Source organism: Rhipicephalus microplus, chromosome 6 (genome assembly GCF_043290135.1).
Source record: "Rhipicephalus microplus isolate Deutch F79 chromosome 6, USDA_Rmic, whole genome shotgun sequence".
Taxonomy (NCBI): Eukaryota; Metazoa; Arthropoda; class Arachnida; order Ixodida; family Ixodidae; genus Rhipicephalus; species Rhipicephalus microplus.
Window position 1 is genome coordinate 131,889,303 of NC_134705.1, and position 17,554 is coordinate 131,906,856.

A 17,554-nucleotide genomic window follows, 5' to 3' on the forward strand; every position below is an offset into this window, starting at 1 on the left:
AGATCATTACGGTATGCGACCGGGTTTCATGCACTAAAAGATGTTTGACCACATCAAATCACACTCGTATGGAGCACCCGGCCGGCTGCTCCAGCAGCCGTTTTCTGCGGAAATATGCAAACAGACGCCACAATAATACCAAACACAGTCATACTGCGTGCTAGGAAATTGTGCTTATGATTCAAGCTTCAACGAAAGCTTGTAGCTAACATGAGCCAAAAGCCGTTGCCAACAACAGTGCCAACAGCCACACGTTCCACTGCTCTAGACAAGTGTGATTCAATCTGTACCTTTCTGCACAGCCCATGTTTGTGAAGCTTTGCAATTGTTTCAAATTGTTCTCTCGGGATCATGTGCAGGACTCAAGTGAAGCTTATCGAAGGAGCTCGTGTGAGGGCCGGCAACAACCCCACAAGACTTCGTCACTGATGTATAAAAAAGGGCACACACTGCCCACAATCAGGTTGTCGACAACTGACACCCACGCTCGCAGTCACCATTCTTTAGTTGTTTTTTTTTCATTTGCTGGGCCTAAGTATGCTCAATAAATCATTTCACCTAGTACTGGTTGCATTTGCTTCTTCACAGTCACTGCTTCACGACAATATTTTTGGCACCGGGCAGAAGAAAGTCTTTAGTATAGAAACACACGATAGGGTTTTATTTGATGATTTCTCGACACTCTCCGCTGTTGGCGGTGCTCGAGTACAGTATGGTAACGCTTGAAGCAGTTGAATGGATGAGGGCCCGGGTTTATACTGCAAGTTTAGCAGTAGAAAATAGTCTTTCTCCTGCCACCTTTCTTCTTTCGATCACTGCACACAGCACAGTCCCTAGTGTTACTGGTCTGGTTCGTATATATGAAGTGTGGCTTGCCATCCAAGCGCTCATTGGATCGGAAGCTTGCAGGTGGGCACCTCTTTTTTTGTTTCGAACACATGTCACTCACTGCCAAGCATAAGAATAACCAGCTTTCATCGATAGGAGCGGCGCCTCGGTTCCTTCTTGTCTTCTCCACCAAACTGCATTTTCATCAAAGCTGGCTTTTAAAGTAAACTTCAGTCGAACACGAGAACCCTGTTCTCAACTGTTTCAGTGATCTACGAGTACGCCCAGCGCAGGTGCAGTCGTGATTATGCATGTTGACAGCACCAATGTTCAAGTCATCTGTGGTAACAGACTTCTATCGACACAAAGATGCTTCGGAGACCACAATTTGATGGTAGTCAAAGGCTTTCAAGACCCTGTCAGAGGTTTCGTAATGGCGAAGCCCAGCATTCATTGAAACACATCATTAACTGCAAGCAGCATTTCAAATAGCGCTAGAGGCCAAAAAAGATATGTGGAAGATTTCCAGCCTTGCTGAGACACTTTTGTACTGGGCAAGTTTTTTAGTTTTCCTTTTTGAAGCAATCAACTGTCAAATATTGGCACGACTCAACTAAAGATGAACTACATGTCGACTTAGTCTTTGCGGCAATAGTGCAAGCAGGCGAAAAAAAAAAAAAAACATGGCAGCTGCGAGTTTAATTCGTCTTTGTGCCATGCACAGAATCATAAGTGCCATAAGGATGTAACGAAGTGCGAGACACCTCCTTCACACCGTCGCTGCAGCAATGGCCCTGCCCAACATGCAGGGCCATGCAGGGCAGGCGAGGGGGGTGGGAGAACAGGAGGCACAGGTTGCATCGTTTTATGCGCCTTGTTTCTGAGCTATTGTGGATAAGCGTAACAACCGAGAAAATTCACCGTCGAAGCTATCACGTCAGCTTTTGTACTCCCTTCCAAAAGTCCGAAAAGAAGGCAATCCTCTTTGCTGAAAAGGTCAGCACTTGGTGCCAGCCCCAATCTAGCTGCTCTTAATAGCTAGATTGTGGGTTGTTACACTGATTTCAATGGTTTCAAAAGCTCCATTTCACGGCACCTATACATTGCCATGTGGGCTCAGAGCTTCATTCCAAATCGTTATAGGATTAATAACAGTTTCATTTTCAGGTTATTAGAAAGTGTTGATTGAGCCTTTCCTGCAACTTTTTCAAAACGCTGGACAGCATAGCAAGTAGGAATTTTCGCCCTTAATGCTCCTAAAACACTCGGGGTAAGCTTGAGCGCACTGATATTATAATATTGTAATGTCTATTTTTCCATGTAGCTGTCTGCCAGACAATCAAAATAACAAGGCTTGCATCATTCTATTATTACCGTTTTTTTCATGCTGACCTTTTGATCCTTGCAATACTACCAGACAACATACAGCATCAAGCCTCTCCTCCATCAAGCTCTGATGTAGGCTGAATTGAATTAGACTAACGTGTCTGTTTGGTTGAGTGTTTTGCGAATATATGCTGCCTATCTACAAGTCAATGTTTTCAAACTGCAAAAATAGCAATTTAAACACGGTGCGGGACCCTATCACCAGGTGTCAGCTGTTTCACAATATTGGAATTCATACTTTTGGTATATGGCTCATGCACACAATTTTTTCGTTGCCCGAGAATCGGGAAGATGGGATCGTTTAGCTGCTGATTACTTTGGCAGACATAACGTCTGTAGCTTCGCTTCGTGCACCCCTCACAAGACTGGCCAGAATCAGTATACATAAGTGCTGCACGTGGCACAATGTTGCCGATGTAAATTGATTGATTGATATGTGGTGTTTAACGTCCCAAAACCACCATATGATTATGAGAGACGCCATAGTGGAGGGCTCCGGAAATTTAGACCAACTGGGGTTCTTTAACGTGCACCCAAATCTGAGCACATGGGCCTACAACATTTCCGCCTCCATCGAAAATGCAGCCGCCGCAGCCGGGATTTGAGCCTGCGACCTGCAGGTCAGCAGCCGAGTACTTTAGCCACTAGACCACCGCGGCGGGGCCCGATGTAAATTGAGAAAAAGTGGGAAAAAGAAAACCGACAAGTAGGAATACATAATAAAATGTCAGGAGAAGGCGCAAAAAATGCACCTCGGGGCACGATTGTTATAGCGTGAGAACAAAACACGAGAAAAGAACAAGAAGAAGACATAGAAAGAGCCATCACTGAACAACTGGTTCCTTTCGCCCAATCCGTGGTGTAGTTTTGATAATAGTTGTTGCAGCCTAACGTCCCACGACCAGGATATGATTACGAGAGATGCTGTTGTGGACGGCTGCGGAAATTTCAACCGTCTGGGGTCCTCCAACGTGCACCTAAATCGAAGTACACAGGCCTCGAGCATTTTTGCTCTCACCAAAAATGCGGCCGTCACAGCCAGGATTCAATCCCACGACATGCGAGTGAGTCTGTAGCCAAGTACCATAGCCACTAGACCAAAGCGGCACATGGCACCGTATTGAGCTCCACGCAAGTTATGTGAAGCAGGACTTAAGGGGGGAGGCTACCCAGGAGACCGAACTTTTTTATTTTTTAAGATATCTGGATGAAACTTTCAGGGGTTGTTCACTACAATAAAACTAGCACAACTGCTAATTTTCACGAAGCTGTGTTTCTTAGTTCCAGAGTTATTGAGGTTTAACTGGGTGCTTCACATGGGTGCCTGAGGAAGAGTCGTGAGAAATCCCAGGACATAGTAGAAAGCTGAAATTCATTGTGGTCATTCCTTGATAGCTATCCCAGGGCGCTACAAAGCCGTTTTTTTTTTTAATTTCCCCCCCAAAAATTTTCACGCAACTTTGAATTTGATGTAACCAGTAATGACCAGATTCATCAAAAATTAATTGTTTATTATAAATTAACAGCACCAATTTTCAAAAAAAGGAGCTTGTTACGCCCTTGCAAGGTCATTCAGGAACAGAATAAAAAAAAACGGCACACAAATCTGATGAACGGTTTTCGAGTTTTTGCTTTCCTCAGCACCACAACTAGCAAAAAAATCCGTTCTGAGAAAACAGGCCAAGAAAGTTGAAAACACGTGTTTTCTTCAAAAAGCTCCAGCACAGTAGCTAGAAGTGTCCTGGCGCACTCTTTTCTTCTTTTTCCTGGCCTCCATCTTCTCTTGGTGTCTTTTAGAATTCTTTTTTAGGCGTAAAGCGTCTTTTTCACGAGCTCGCTGGATGGCCAGATAACCTGGTTGAAGTCCAATGGAGTCCGATATCACTTGGGTTGCTTCGCAGCAGCCGGCATTGTAGCACAGCACTGCTTCATGCAGTGCTGTTTCTACCGCGATCAAGGATGAGTGTTGTTCCTTCGGCATCAGAGAACACAGAATGGAGTGGAATGATTCTGATGCATTTTGCGTCTTTGCTCCCAGGCAGCGCTGAAGAAGCGACTTTTGTGACAGTCTTTCGTAGATGGGCAGCATAACTGCAGCGACATAGTCCGGTAGGCTGTGTTTATGTTTTGGCTGTGGCTCACGCTTTGCCTCTGCAGCTCTATGGCGGCACCACGATTGAGCCCCCTCTGGGCAAAGTTCATGGTGAGGGTCCTGGTCAGTCGATGTGACGTGGTGATATGTTCCCATCACTGCACGCTGCATGGCTGTTAGGTCAGTTGAATTGTTTCTCAGGGCCCAACCATAATATCCTGTCAGCTTTTCAATGAGGGCTTTAGTCAGCTTCCCCTTCCCACTCAGTGGCTTATCACTTTTCTGCACAATGTTTCGAAGAGCACTTCCAATCCTTTTCTGAACATGGTTCAGACATTCTTCTTTTACAATTGGCACTAGCCCGTACACATTCTCTTCTGTGAGGGCAGCGAAGGTCCAGCTGTCTCCGTCGGACACAAGAGTGGTGTACCGCAGGCCATGCTTGGATACAGACCGCCCAAAAAGAGTCAAGCCTGCCTCCATTTCCATGCTTCCCGATTTTGCGTCTGTGTTTTTCTGGCAAATGTGGTGCTTCTGCCAGCTTTCGTACGCTGCATCTCCAGGTTTGGGCCCTGTTTGGCATCCAAGGCAGTGGTTTGAAAGAACTACAGCATCCAAGATGAGACCTGTAAAGAAGTCAATTACCGATCCCACTCCGATGTGTGATGTGTGACCCCGCTTATGCCATGTGCCATCGTACACTACGGTGATGTCCTTGCAGAAGCTGGGGTCCATTTCTTTATATGTTTTGATCACTGCTGTGGCAGAATCAGCATAAAACTTCTCCAAAGCGATGGCCTCTGGCTTCCTGAACGTCTCTTTCAAGTGCTTTTGAAACGTCTTGTGGTGAAGACCTCTGTAAGAGACGTTCATGGCAGCCCAAAAGTCATTAAGAGCTGTTTGCCCCTTGCCTATTTGCTTTATAGCCATTATGGCGTGGACATTTACATCAAAGGCCTGCGTGTGCTTTTTGCGGGGTGATGTCCATAATTTATCGACGGTGCCACAAGAGGCGCACACGACTTCAAATTTTGTTGCAAGTCCAAGCTTGGTGCTCTCTCGGACAGTCATAGCACCTTTCAAACATTCTTTGCACACTGTGCAGCTGAGCACGACGTTAAAGATGTTCATTTGAACGAGCGAAAAATGTTCGCCCTCTCTTGTCACTGCAGGTGCAAGCGCCGGCTGCATCAGTTGAAATTTCTTCTGCGTCGCCGGCGTAGACTCAAGTTCAGCGCGAACGGCGTCACGACGTTTTGCATTCGCATCGATTTCTTCCTTCGTTAGGAAACGCGTCCGCAGATGAAGCGACGGTTCACTCACGCTCGATGGCGGCACCGATTCAGACGAAGTGCTGGGTGCGGCGATATCAGAAGCACTCGGTGTCACACTGGATGGCATCGATTCGGAGCACGTGTCGAGCCCGGCGATCTCGGAAACACTCGGTGCGTTCGCGGCTCCAGCCACACTCGATGTGTCGGATTCTCAACTGGCGACAGCCAACAACACAGTTCCGTCGCTGCAAGCGTCTACGCAGTCGGCACCCGCAGCAGAATAGCGGAATTTCGATGATCGTACAAGCCGCATAGCGCGCCTCCGCGCACCGGACTTCCGCACTGACTTCGGCTTCGTTGCCGGCATCGCCTGCAACAACAAAGACGAAAGGCACAGAACTAGTGCAAAAAGAAAAAAAAAAAAACGAGAGAAAATGATCGAAAAGATAGCACAAGGCGAAGAGCGGCTCGTAAGCAGACGTCTGTCGAGGCGGACGGAGCCGAGAGCAACAACGAAGCGAGCGCGCTGGACGCGCCATCGAGAGGAGCGACCGCCCCGCAGCTGCACAGCAGCCAATGGCGGGCACGCTTTCTCCCGCGAGATATGAATGCGCTGCTCTAGCCAATCAGTGCTCCTCATCGCATCGCGGGAAAACGCCAATAGCGTCTCAACTGTGCTGCCGACGCCATTTTGCAAGGCGGCGAACGAGAGAGAAAGAATTCACGGTCAAAACAACACCAAGATGGCGCGGGACGACCGCATGGTCCGGGAATGGCGCGCGCGCGAAGTTGGGTTTGATTTCGGGATTTGCGCCCGTTTTGGACGCCGCGGCGGCCTCGAAAATAGTATTTTTTTTTGCACTTTGCGGTTGAACTAGGTGCTGATAATTACAGAATAGGTAGTTTATGAGACATACAACCCAAAAATGTGGTTTTTCAAAAACCGACTTTTTCGCGATTTTTCGGTTTTTAATTTTTAAGGGCCGCGTCCCCCCTTAAGGGCTTATACCGGCAAATTGTTGCCAAAATGGCGGAGTTTCCCAGGAGAGAGTCCCTATATTGAAGAGAACTAGTCACACGGTCAATATCAGACCGCAGTCATTGAGACATTAAAAGGTGCTCGTAGAAAGAAAACGATCCCTGGACTTTTGAATGCCTTTAAAAAGTACTTTTCCAACGGGGGGGGGGGGGGGGGGCAGTCATGGATTGGATAGGCAGTGAATTCCCCTTTTTTGGTTGGTAGAGGCAAAAAAAGAGCACAAAAGAACAATGATTAAGTAAGACCAGACACAACACGACCGGTGACTTTTACCTGAAGTGTGTTGTCATGAGCTTTCTTGCCTTGTAAAAGTGTGTGCAGTTTTAGCAATTAAGATGTTCTTTCAATACAAATTTTTGGCTGAAAGTCAGCGCTCGTGTTATGTATACTCTTTCTTAGTCTTGCCTCTACCAGCCATAAATCGTTACTAACTAAACCAGTTCTCAATCCTTCCCCTTTCTAAGATCTTTTTGTTCAGCAGCTGCAGTTTACTCTTCCTGCTCTGCACACCTATGTGCATGAAGAGCACATCTTCCGGAAGCAGTTCTTCATAAAGCAGTGGTGACAAGTAGTACCTGTCAGAATACATGTGGTACCAAGCCCTTTCAGCCCTGTATTTTTATTTCTTAATAGAGACTTTTTAGAACCTATTTTCCTAATAGTTAGGACATCAGAAGACCACAAGCAAAAAATTGCGTGATTGGTGTGACTATGTACAGATTTACAGGCATGACTTCGAAAAGGTCATCATGGCTTAGTGATGATGAAATGAGAGACTAATTGCTTTTTTATTGCAGCTGCTTACTAGACTATGTGAAATTGAACTAGTGTCATATTTATAGGTGTGGAAATCATAGAACCAACTTCAGAACCCCATCTCGAAAATGGCGCTGACTCGCCTCAGCTTGCCCGCCTCGGCATCTCCTGTGACTTCAGTCCAGCTTATTCTTTGCGGCTCTCAACTCCAGAAAAATGCCCCAATGGTGGTGTCAATCGCAGTGGAGGTCATTGAAGAAATACTTTCCCAATAATTCGATATATTGGTTTCATTTCCTAAATGCAAGGGGGAATTTTGTGTGGTGTCAATTGACGACGCCAGAGCCGAAAGGGCTAGAACTCCCTCTGTTGAGAAGCACTCGCTCCAAGAAGTGTGGAATACGCAACACCTAAATGGGAGGTCCAGTGGGCAGAGGAACTCTATTGCACTGCTTCTATATCATGGCAAGAAGGATGAAACATACCCAGATTTGTAGTGTGCCAGTACAAATACACAGAGACCCAACTTCGTTAGCTTTTATGAATTAATACATATGCACGACAGCCTGCTTTTGAGGCCAAGAGTGCTTTCATCAACACATATTTATGCCTGTGCACTGTAGTGTATGTGAAGGACCTCTTCACATAACCTACAGCATTTTAGATCCTGCGGACCCGTGTTTCTGAAGAATTTTGGCTGAGCTTCTAAGATACATTTGCATGTAACTAAGCTCAAACTATCACGCTGAAATACATGCAGCATGTGAAGCACCTGAATAAAAAAACTGCTGTTAGCAAAAAAAGTGGGCCACCTTCATCAGCGTATTACGACTAAAGATGCCTTGACTGGCATGGATACCACCAGCCAGATTTTTCAGCATGACTGTTACAGAAGAAGACTCACACTGGTGATGTCAAATGCGTACCAATTCTAGCTCCATTACTATGGGCTCATTGGTAAGAAACAGCTGAGAATAATTGAGCTCGCTGTTAGGATTGGCGAAAGCAACCAAAGCCAAGATTAAACACTGTGAACGAGATATTCTTAAAATCTTGAAAATATTTACAGTTCAGTCCCCCACAGCATGCAACATGTTTTAGGCCATCACCAGTGAAAGCAATGACTCCACGGTTACCAAGGGCAATGTTTTGCTGAAATGCTGTTGTCTAAGAACGTCAAATGACCATCCTAAGGTGACGCATCGCACCGAAGTAATCATTAGACTCACTAAACTCAGGAGATATTCATCTATAGTATACACAGGATGCAAATCTCCCGATTTGGTAAGCAGTACACACCACAAGCTGCATGCTAGAACCTCACGATTGTGTTTAAAGGAGCAGTGACACCAACTTTACACGTCGCATTTTTTGCGTCAATGCATAGTTATCGATCCCCTAGTAACAATTCGGTACTAATATTGCAACAGAGAGACAAATTAATATATATAACATCAATTAGTATCACCAGTATCGAACCCAATTCAATACCACTGCAAAGCACACAGACTTTCAGCGCTTGCAGCACTCAGCTCCCGCTGTTCGCAACCATCTGATCAGGCGGCCCCACGAAACGGTGAGACGATGTTCAGTTGACAGTTCGTCTGCTCGACGAGCACGTGTATAGCCATGTCTTCCCCATCCTCATCGTTATCGACGCCGTCATCAGCCTCCACAACAGACGACAAAAACACTGAGGAATATGGAATCGCGGATATTGACGGCACGGCGAATCGTTTTCGGGCATATCCTCTTCTGAGCAATGATTTCGAAATTGACGCCAGACCTAGCAAAGACAAGGCAGCTGGAGATGCACACCTGGGCCACGCTGGCTGCTAAGACATAAGAACGCTGCATGTCTGTCGCTCGTCTGCGATGACTGTAGCTTTAAATAATCACATTCGCGCTGACGACTCCACGACAAATCACTCAGAGCAGCAGAACGAAACTGCAGGATTCACACGAACGCACTCCAAAAAGCAAGCGAAACAAAGCTAGTGAAGCCATTGCTAGGCAGCCAGGCGTTACTGCCAAATGGTACCACATGTAGGCACCGCGATGACAACACTAAAATTGTCGACAACATCGCTGCTCAACGATTATCACACTATCACTAGGCGCATGAGGCATGGCCTAGATGCTTGCTGAACATGTCAAAATACTGTCAACGTCTTATGGTTGGGAACGCACCGATGAGCCTTGAACGTTCTTTGCCCTTGAAATAGAATAACTTCTACTTACAGACACAAATCATCGCTAAAAAAACTCATGCGTACCAAGCAATCGAATGAATGCCACATCTCGAGTTTAAAATTTGGTGTCACTGCTCCTATAAAACGTGTCATTTTCTTCCTAAGACAAAAAGAAAAGCAACACTTTAACTCGCAGTTTAAAAACACTGCTGAAAGATAATGCAAGCAATTAATTAGTGCCAATATCGGATTTTTTTGGACATGTATTATTATATGTTTGTTGGGGTTAGATGTTTTCTGCTGTAGTGAAGCACTCCGAAAATTTTAACCATCCATTGTTCTCTAATGTGCACCTTAATCCGAGTACACGGGCCTCTAGCATTTCGGCTTCGTCAAAACATGGCCGCAGCAGCCGGGATTATATCCTTCAGGTCATTAGTCGCACACAACGACTAGACCACTGCGGTGGGTGTTCCCGACACGTGACCAAAGCGAACAGTTTCATAAGTCAGCTTAGGCCTGGCACACAGCTGCAAAGAACTAAGACTGGTCTATCTTTATCTCTCTCTCTCTGATTTTTCTTTCATACAGCATGTTTAGTACCACTGGGAACAAAAACCTCCGGCACACAGGTCTCAGGGCAAATGCAATGTTATGAGCTGTTGATACAAAACCACTCTGAATTAGGTGCTAGATGTGTAGGTTGCAAGAACTACCAGAGGCTGAAACTGCTTATTATAGCTTACTGTATTCCTGGCAAAGTGAGAATTCACTTCCTTGCAAATCTAGCGCTACATGTGCACTTTTGTCCCATAAAGAAATAACTGAAGAAACCTTGAATCATGTCAAGCTTTATGTTTCACAACGCCCCACTTTCAATCACTTCCCATCATTGTCATTTCGTAGATTCCAACCATGTGCATGGTCTATGTACATATAATGGTCCATACTTAGGAAAAATCTCGAAGCACATGGTGCACAATGTGGCCAGAGCTGCAATCATGCACCGCTATAGTAGACAGCGCATTTCAACACTACGCCCCTTCAATGTCTGCGCACGTGCAAGCTGCTGCCTGAGCGCGACTGCGGCGCCGGCCGCATCTTGATGTTATGCGCTCAGATATTTCCTTTAATTGTAAAACATACCGTACATATATCTTTAGGATTATCCGAATTTGAAATCTCTGAATTACTCGCAGAAGTACATCTGGAAGTATTTTCATAGAGAAGAATAGCTTCAAAGCTTAAATTTGTTTACCCTCCATACCCCGATCATCTCGAAATTCTAAAGGCAGATTATCTACTTCATCCTCTCCTACACTCATCAAGAACTAACCACAGTGAAACAATCAGCCAGCCTTCGAATTGCACCAACACATCCTTTTCCCTCAGCAATCTCTCACTAGACTGAGTTACTTGATAATGCTCCTAGTTGTAATACCGTAGAATCATTTGTTACTGAAGTGCAAACCACTATTTCTGTTGATAATTTTTCTTTCCTTTATTTCTGCAAATACTCCTGCAAGGGTCATTTGAGCCTACAATAGGTTCAAATAAGAAAAAACTGTGCATTATGTCTCTCAGTGTCGGACAACTCCTGGCGACAGTCTCACTTGAATGAACATCAAACATCGCTGTTCGTAATGCCAAGAGGTAACAGCAGGCACCCGACCGAGGCATAGATCATCAGCTATTGCTGTGTTGCCTCTAAGACAAATCGTGCTATATTTAGATGCTAAAATTTCATTGAAGCTCCATGTTTCTTTTTTACTTGATAGATCAAACTACTGAGTCTGTGCTTCCCTTGCACTTCCTTCCTGTCGTTAAGCAGCTGGCAGCCTTACATAAATGAAGCAAACAAATGGTGCGCTCACAGCATAAGCCACATTCGCACATACTGGAGAAAGAAAATTAACTACCTACATTGACAACTAGCCTCACGTAGTCTATACACATAAATCTAAGCCTGCACATTTTTACTTCTAGATTATGTTCATAAAACCACAATGGCAGCGCTACCAGCTCAGTAGTGTTACAAGAGCACAAGAAGTAATAATAATAATAAACAGACCCATGAAAAGACACCAATCGAGCCATCTGCATTTCGTCAGGAGGCTTACCTCACATTCAGCAGAGCTGTCAAAGTGTTCACTGCCTTCCATGTTGGGCAACGCCTGTGCCTCATGCTCATAGTCCTGCGGCAAGAAAAAAAAGGGAAGAGATTATTATGCTAGGAAGAGGCTGGAGATTTCAATAAGTGACACATCCACGAAGTTTGGACATATACGTCATGTGTGTGGTTTGACTTGAACCTCTCAGCGCTGAGAATCAATCTAGAAGAAACTTAGCATCAGCTAGCTAAAGTCTAGCAATGACATAAAAACAACTGGAATTCACTTTAGGACTGTCCAGTGTAGCTTCAAGTATTGTGTGGCTCGGTGCAGACTTCACCTTTCTTTTTCCACCCTTTTATATCTTTGCCTAAAGACGTTTGTATTGTCACTGTTTATAACTAGAGAAAACTTTCACCTTTGCATGGCTGTAAATATTGTCAGCATCCCTAAAACAAACGCAGGAATGGCTGACTAGCTCCCAATGCATAATCATTGATCAATGTTAACAGCCATCCAGTTAAAAGAATGCTTTGCTTATGGAGTTTGCCAGTGCAAAACTATAATAAGCCATGAGAGGCACCACAGTTTAGGGCTGTAGACTAATAGTGAACAAAAGCAACTCAATAACATTGTGGTCTTCTAGTCATGTGACGGTGCAGTGGCAGCGCCCTCAAAGTTACTGCAAAGTCAGCATTCATCCTGAATCGTTCTTTGCGCTTCATGTGGTTCGTGCTTTCGGAAACTATTAACTAGCCAGTCATCAGTGATGGTCGCGTAAAAAAAAAAACAGCCAGGTCTGCAAAGAACGCACAGCACACTCACAGCGACAGCTGGAAGAGCCTTGTCTAAACACCCTGGGGGATACTAAAATAGGTACACTAGCATAACACCCACTGCATCTTAAATCGTAATTTTAAAGAAGCAGGGAAGCACCAGCTACACCATTATTCCATCTGCAGAGAAGCAAACTGCCCGCTACACACCTGTAAGGTATTATGTACACTTCGTCAATGCTGTGACTAATAATGAGGAATCATGGCAGTCTTTTGTAAGGAAGCTCTCAACGACCCACTCGTTATGCAATACACGATGTGTGATTCACTTTTATGAAACGCTATATTACACAAGTTAACATGATTTTTTCCCCCAACATGAAGCCTCTCTTGGGTCTCTCTGTGACATGTGGCCCAGTGGTAGAATACTGCATTGCCATGCAGTGTACCCACATTCAAATATCATTCTTCACTGAATATTTTTTTAAAATTTATTCTACTTTTTTCTTATTTTAAAAGAGAGCAGTAACGGTCAGTGGCAACGGCCACGCAACGAACTATGGTGCCAAAAATGGCCCTTGTTGTGATCTATATGTAAAAGGGGCAAATCATCACTAAAAAGACTTTAAAGGCAAATATTAGGTCGATGTTTATTGTTGAAATAGCAGTCCAGAAACCTTTTAGCGTTACTTTTGTGCCAGATACGTTACGTATCTGTACAGCACGGCCACCGGCACTAGTAGCAGCACAACAAAAGTAACGGGAGCCACGGCAGCAACAACGGCCACTGAACAATTTCCTGCCATGGTTTCCGAGATGGCGGGCATGCTTGGTTGAACTGGGCCCCGCTAAATAGCGCGACCGATCAAGCTTTTGAACCACTCACGCCATTCCCCAAAGTAATGTCCGGCGCTTTTTTTTTCATGAATCAAACAAACAAACAAGCAGCATTTTATTATGTTTCTTCATGCATGAAAGGTTCTTTATTTAGTGCAGCTAGTTCAATTACTAGTGATTAATTAGAGGTGGTAACTATCAGGATCATATTGCAAATGTTCTACTCGTGGCGCATTTGTCCTCATTTGTTTCGGTAAGTAGGGCACTACTGTTGATAATATTGTCCTTTTAGATGTTATCATACACAGAGCTTTCACTCTGACATAAATTGTTATTTGAAATTAGTGTCCCTTCAAGGTAGGTCACCACCTTCAAGAAACAGTTTTGCTGTTGTAGTTCAAAAGTTATAATTACAGTTTTAGATGGTAGGGCTTGGGTAATTTCCAAGTTTAAGATGATCAAATAGCTAAAAATGGAAGAAAATAAATTTATAAAAATCAAAATGTTCCAAAATATGCATGTTACACCAACAGTCATAACTATAAAACTTTTCTACACCAACAGTCATAACTATACAACTTTTCGTGCGATGCAAACGGGCGTTGGCAGCTGCAAAATGAAAGCAATCTTCTGTGCATCTAACCTTCAATGATCGTCATATCTTTCAGCTTTCGTGCGGTGGTATAAAAGGACTGAAAATGTTGATATTTGGCAGGTTTGATTTGCATGCAGTTTACCATAGTACAAAAAGTTGCCGCTTGTTTTCAATATATTTGCTTGAATGCACAGTTCCACCTACTCAGAAGCAGCATGAAAAATTTTATGCAAAAATATTAGTCACAGGGAAAGCTATCATTGTTTACGACACGGAAAATCACTTTCGAGAAAAATGGCTTTCAAGATTTCCCCCGTATGTCCATGTAACAAGGAAGCGTTCGATATGCCTTAAATTCCCCACGCTTATATCTTGCGACCTCTTTTGAAGTGGCACAAGCTTCTTTTGAGCAAGACAAGGCACATATTTTTTCCTAGGTTGTTTTCTATTCTTTGCTGACTCTCATCCCCGCACTCCACAGTGGATGCACGCTTGGTAGATTCCATCCCTAATTTGAGTTTATGCTTCTTTTTTGTCCTATACTTTGCCATGTTTCATGAAGTACCATAACTTTCTCCTTTAAAAGCCAGAACTATGTCCAAGAACTCGAAACGGCACACAAAACAACACCGACTGCCGAACGAAAATGCACGTACCATGACCAGTTGACTGCTGCCGCTGGGTAGTAGTATTTTAGAATGAATTAAAAATGTCACATTCCACAGGTTTTAAATTGTATTTAGACACCTTAGCCTTATGTAATATGCATGCAAAAAAGTCTTGTGGAATCGAAAACCTTCAGTTTCGGTTTCAGATGCGTCCAGTAGGGGTTGGAAAAATTGTCGTAACATTCAAACGACTCAAGATACCAACTTTTTTTTTTTTTGCAACCATTTTTGAATGGACAGAATGCATAAAAATATGAAATACGAAAAATCTTTTTTTTTTTTTTCAAAAATTGCGATTTTGAAGGTGGTGACCTACCACCTTAAAGGGCCGTTACACTCATCTGCTCTGTAGTCGATGCACTGCTGTATAAATGCAAATACTTACGTTGTACGCGCTTATGCGATGACGAAGGGCGCTGCCGCGATGTTGGAATGAGTGAACGAGATGGAAATAAGTTGAAATCATCTTTTTTTCCCAACCCATTTCCCCTCGTAACCTGTGTCATGTGGGTTAATCCTTCGGTGCTCACAAACAAGCTGGTGATATTTCTTAAGCGCATCTGGCAAATACCTTAATTTAAAAAAAGCATTTTTACACGCACGCCAGCGACCAGAGAGTATGACAACAGTTGCAAACTCGCGAGCCCTGATGAAAGCCTTCATAGCGCATTATGTTGTTCCCCTCCCTTTTTACCACAAGGTAGAAACAGCTCAGTGAATACCTCCTATAAAATGTGAGCCATGCATAAGATATTCGAAAGTGGGGTTTAACTTATCTGCCCATGCACTTGGCACGTGCTAGCGAGCCATGACACTTTCCGCTTTTCATTTTAGCTCTGTAACACAAGCGATACCAACTCGGCCTTTCCCTTCTTTAATAAGCCGATATCCCATGGTCGTGAGAGGGAGCTTAGAATTTCCCTACGCCAGATCTCAACCTTATCTGTTATTAAAAGCGTCCATCTGCAGTGAGCAGTATAAAAAATATGACGGGCTTAACAATGAGAGCTTGCAAAAAACGGCAGCATTAAATAAAAGTAAAACCATGCATTTTTTGTGCTCACTGGAAATCCGAGAAGCAGCAGGCAGAGTTACAGATCAGTTGCACAGTAACCCCCCCCCCCCCCCCCCAGAAACACTTTCACCACTTTCGAGAAGTGGCAGACAAAATTGGGCACGTACCACCCTTACGATTCTATGCACGTGCGCTGCATTCGGAAATCTCGCCCCCAGTCAGTGCCGCACGGCTTGCCAGTCAAAAGCTCTTGCGTACCCTTCAACAGTGGACCGTAATATACATATTCGTGTCTAAATTATGTTGGTAAGACTCGAACTAAGGACTGTGGAAACTAAAATAGGTGCATTACTTAGCCCTAAGTTGTCCTGTTTCCTTCTGAGAGAACAGTACATGATACTTACAAAAGCGATGCAGTTTTAGTGAAACACCAAGTACCAATGGCGTCACACATCCTTAAATCTATGGCAAATACTGTGCTCAGCTCTGTCAACATCGCAAGAGTGTTAGTGTGCCCATGTGCACGCTGGTTCTCTGTCTATGGACTCCAGCGAATGACCAACAAGCTCCATGCCAATACCCGTCTCAATGACCGACCAGCAAGCGATACAAATACAAACGCTACAAGAGTCACCTTATTCTAGAACAGCTGCTAGACAAATTGGCCACCCTTGGTGGCCGATTTGTCTAGCAGCTGAACTACCCTAATCGTTTCGCGTCATCCGCTTGTGTGCAGTGGTCAAATGCTAGCATCTCCACTAGATTGTCGTTCATATCGGTTCCCAATAATTTGCGTTATTATTAGCACACGACACTTAATGACAACAATTTTCGGCCCCTATGTTTTCAATGGCATAACTGTTTGTCGGAATGATTTGGTTTTGTCTAACGAGGAAACCAGCCACTTGTAAGAATTCCCCATTTTTTCATCTGGATTTTATGTAGAACATCACGCGCTACGACCTCGCAATGCGGCTCCATAAATTGCGAGGCGCAGTGTTTGTTCTGACAGCTTTTTTTTTTTTTAACACCATGCCGGTTACGGTAAACAAACGTCATTTTCCTTCATTGCACCGTTTATTTCTTTCATTATTCCGCATCAGGGATCATTGAAGACGGCGTGTATTAGAGGACGCGTCCCCAATGAACGCAGTGAAATGCGGAGCTAAGCTTCCAAACGCGCACGTCGCCACCCTCTCACTTTTCAATGGCAAGGCTTCAGAACCCTCGCGTCAGATATGGCGGAACAGCCGTACCACAACACAACCACGCCATTCTTCAGCACTGCACACTTCCCACGGCACGGTAGGCGCGCACTTACGTCAACTGGCTCCTCCTTAATCTTCACCGCCGGCCCGACCAGAGTGAGTCCGCCGACCATCGAAGTGCTCGGCGGTGGCGTGGGGACGCTAGCTGGAGCGGCGGGCGCCGCTACGGGCACAGGTGGGAAGATGGTAGGTACGATGTCGCCGCTCACGTTGACGCCGTCCGCGAAGTGCAGCGAACACACGCACAGCCTCTCGCCCACGTCTGTGAGCGACACCTTCGGGATGACGGCAAGCCATGCCTGGCACTGGATGTCGTCCGCCGTGCAAACGTAGAGCAGGTGCGAGGGATCGCTCAGGCCGAACTCGTTCGGGCATCCCCTGATGTTGCAGGTGATGGCCTCCGTGTCTTGCGCCATCGCGAGGCGTTTACGTGTTTACCTACTTAATTTCTCTCTGGCAATGACAAGTGAAGGCGACTCCTCGCCGAATAAACGCGATATGGCTACGGAGAGCGCGGCGACACACACAGCAGCAGCAACAAAGCCGCCATGAAACGGTTGGCAGCCACGACCGGAGCAGCAACTTTTGAATGTGTACAAAGGTGGCGCTATCGACATCATAAAAATATTCACTCGATTGGCCTCCTTGACAGGCGCGAGTAATTTGAAATCACGGAGGCCACGCCGTTCGTAATTATTAAGATTAAAAACAGTTTTT

At 44.9% G+C, this 17,554-nt stretch overlaps 1 protein-coding gene across 1 annotated transcript in view; it reads right to left on the reverse strand.

Moving 5' to 3' along the window:
* LOC119184747 (uncharacterized) overlaps positions 1-17,407 on the reverse strand; it is a 47,619-nt gene extending 30,212 nt beyond the window's left edge. The window contains exons 1-2 of the mRNA XM_037434040.2: positions 16,891-17,407; positions 11,688-11,762 (exon numbers count right to left, since the gene is read on the reverse strand). Of these exons, the coding sequence (XP_037289937.2) occupies positions 11,688-11,762; positions 16,891-17,253 (438 nt within the window). The 5' untranslated portion in view covers positions 17,254-17,407. The remainder of the gene's footprint in view (positions 1-11,687; positions 11,763-16,890) is intronic.
* Between the last annotated feature and the right edge of the window lie 147 nt (positions 17,408-17,554).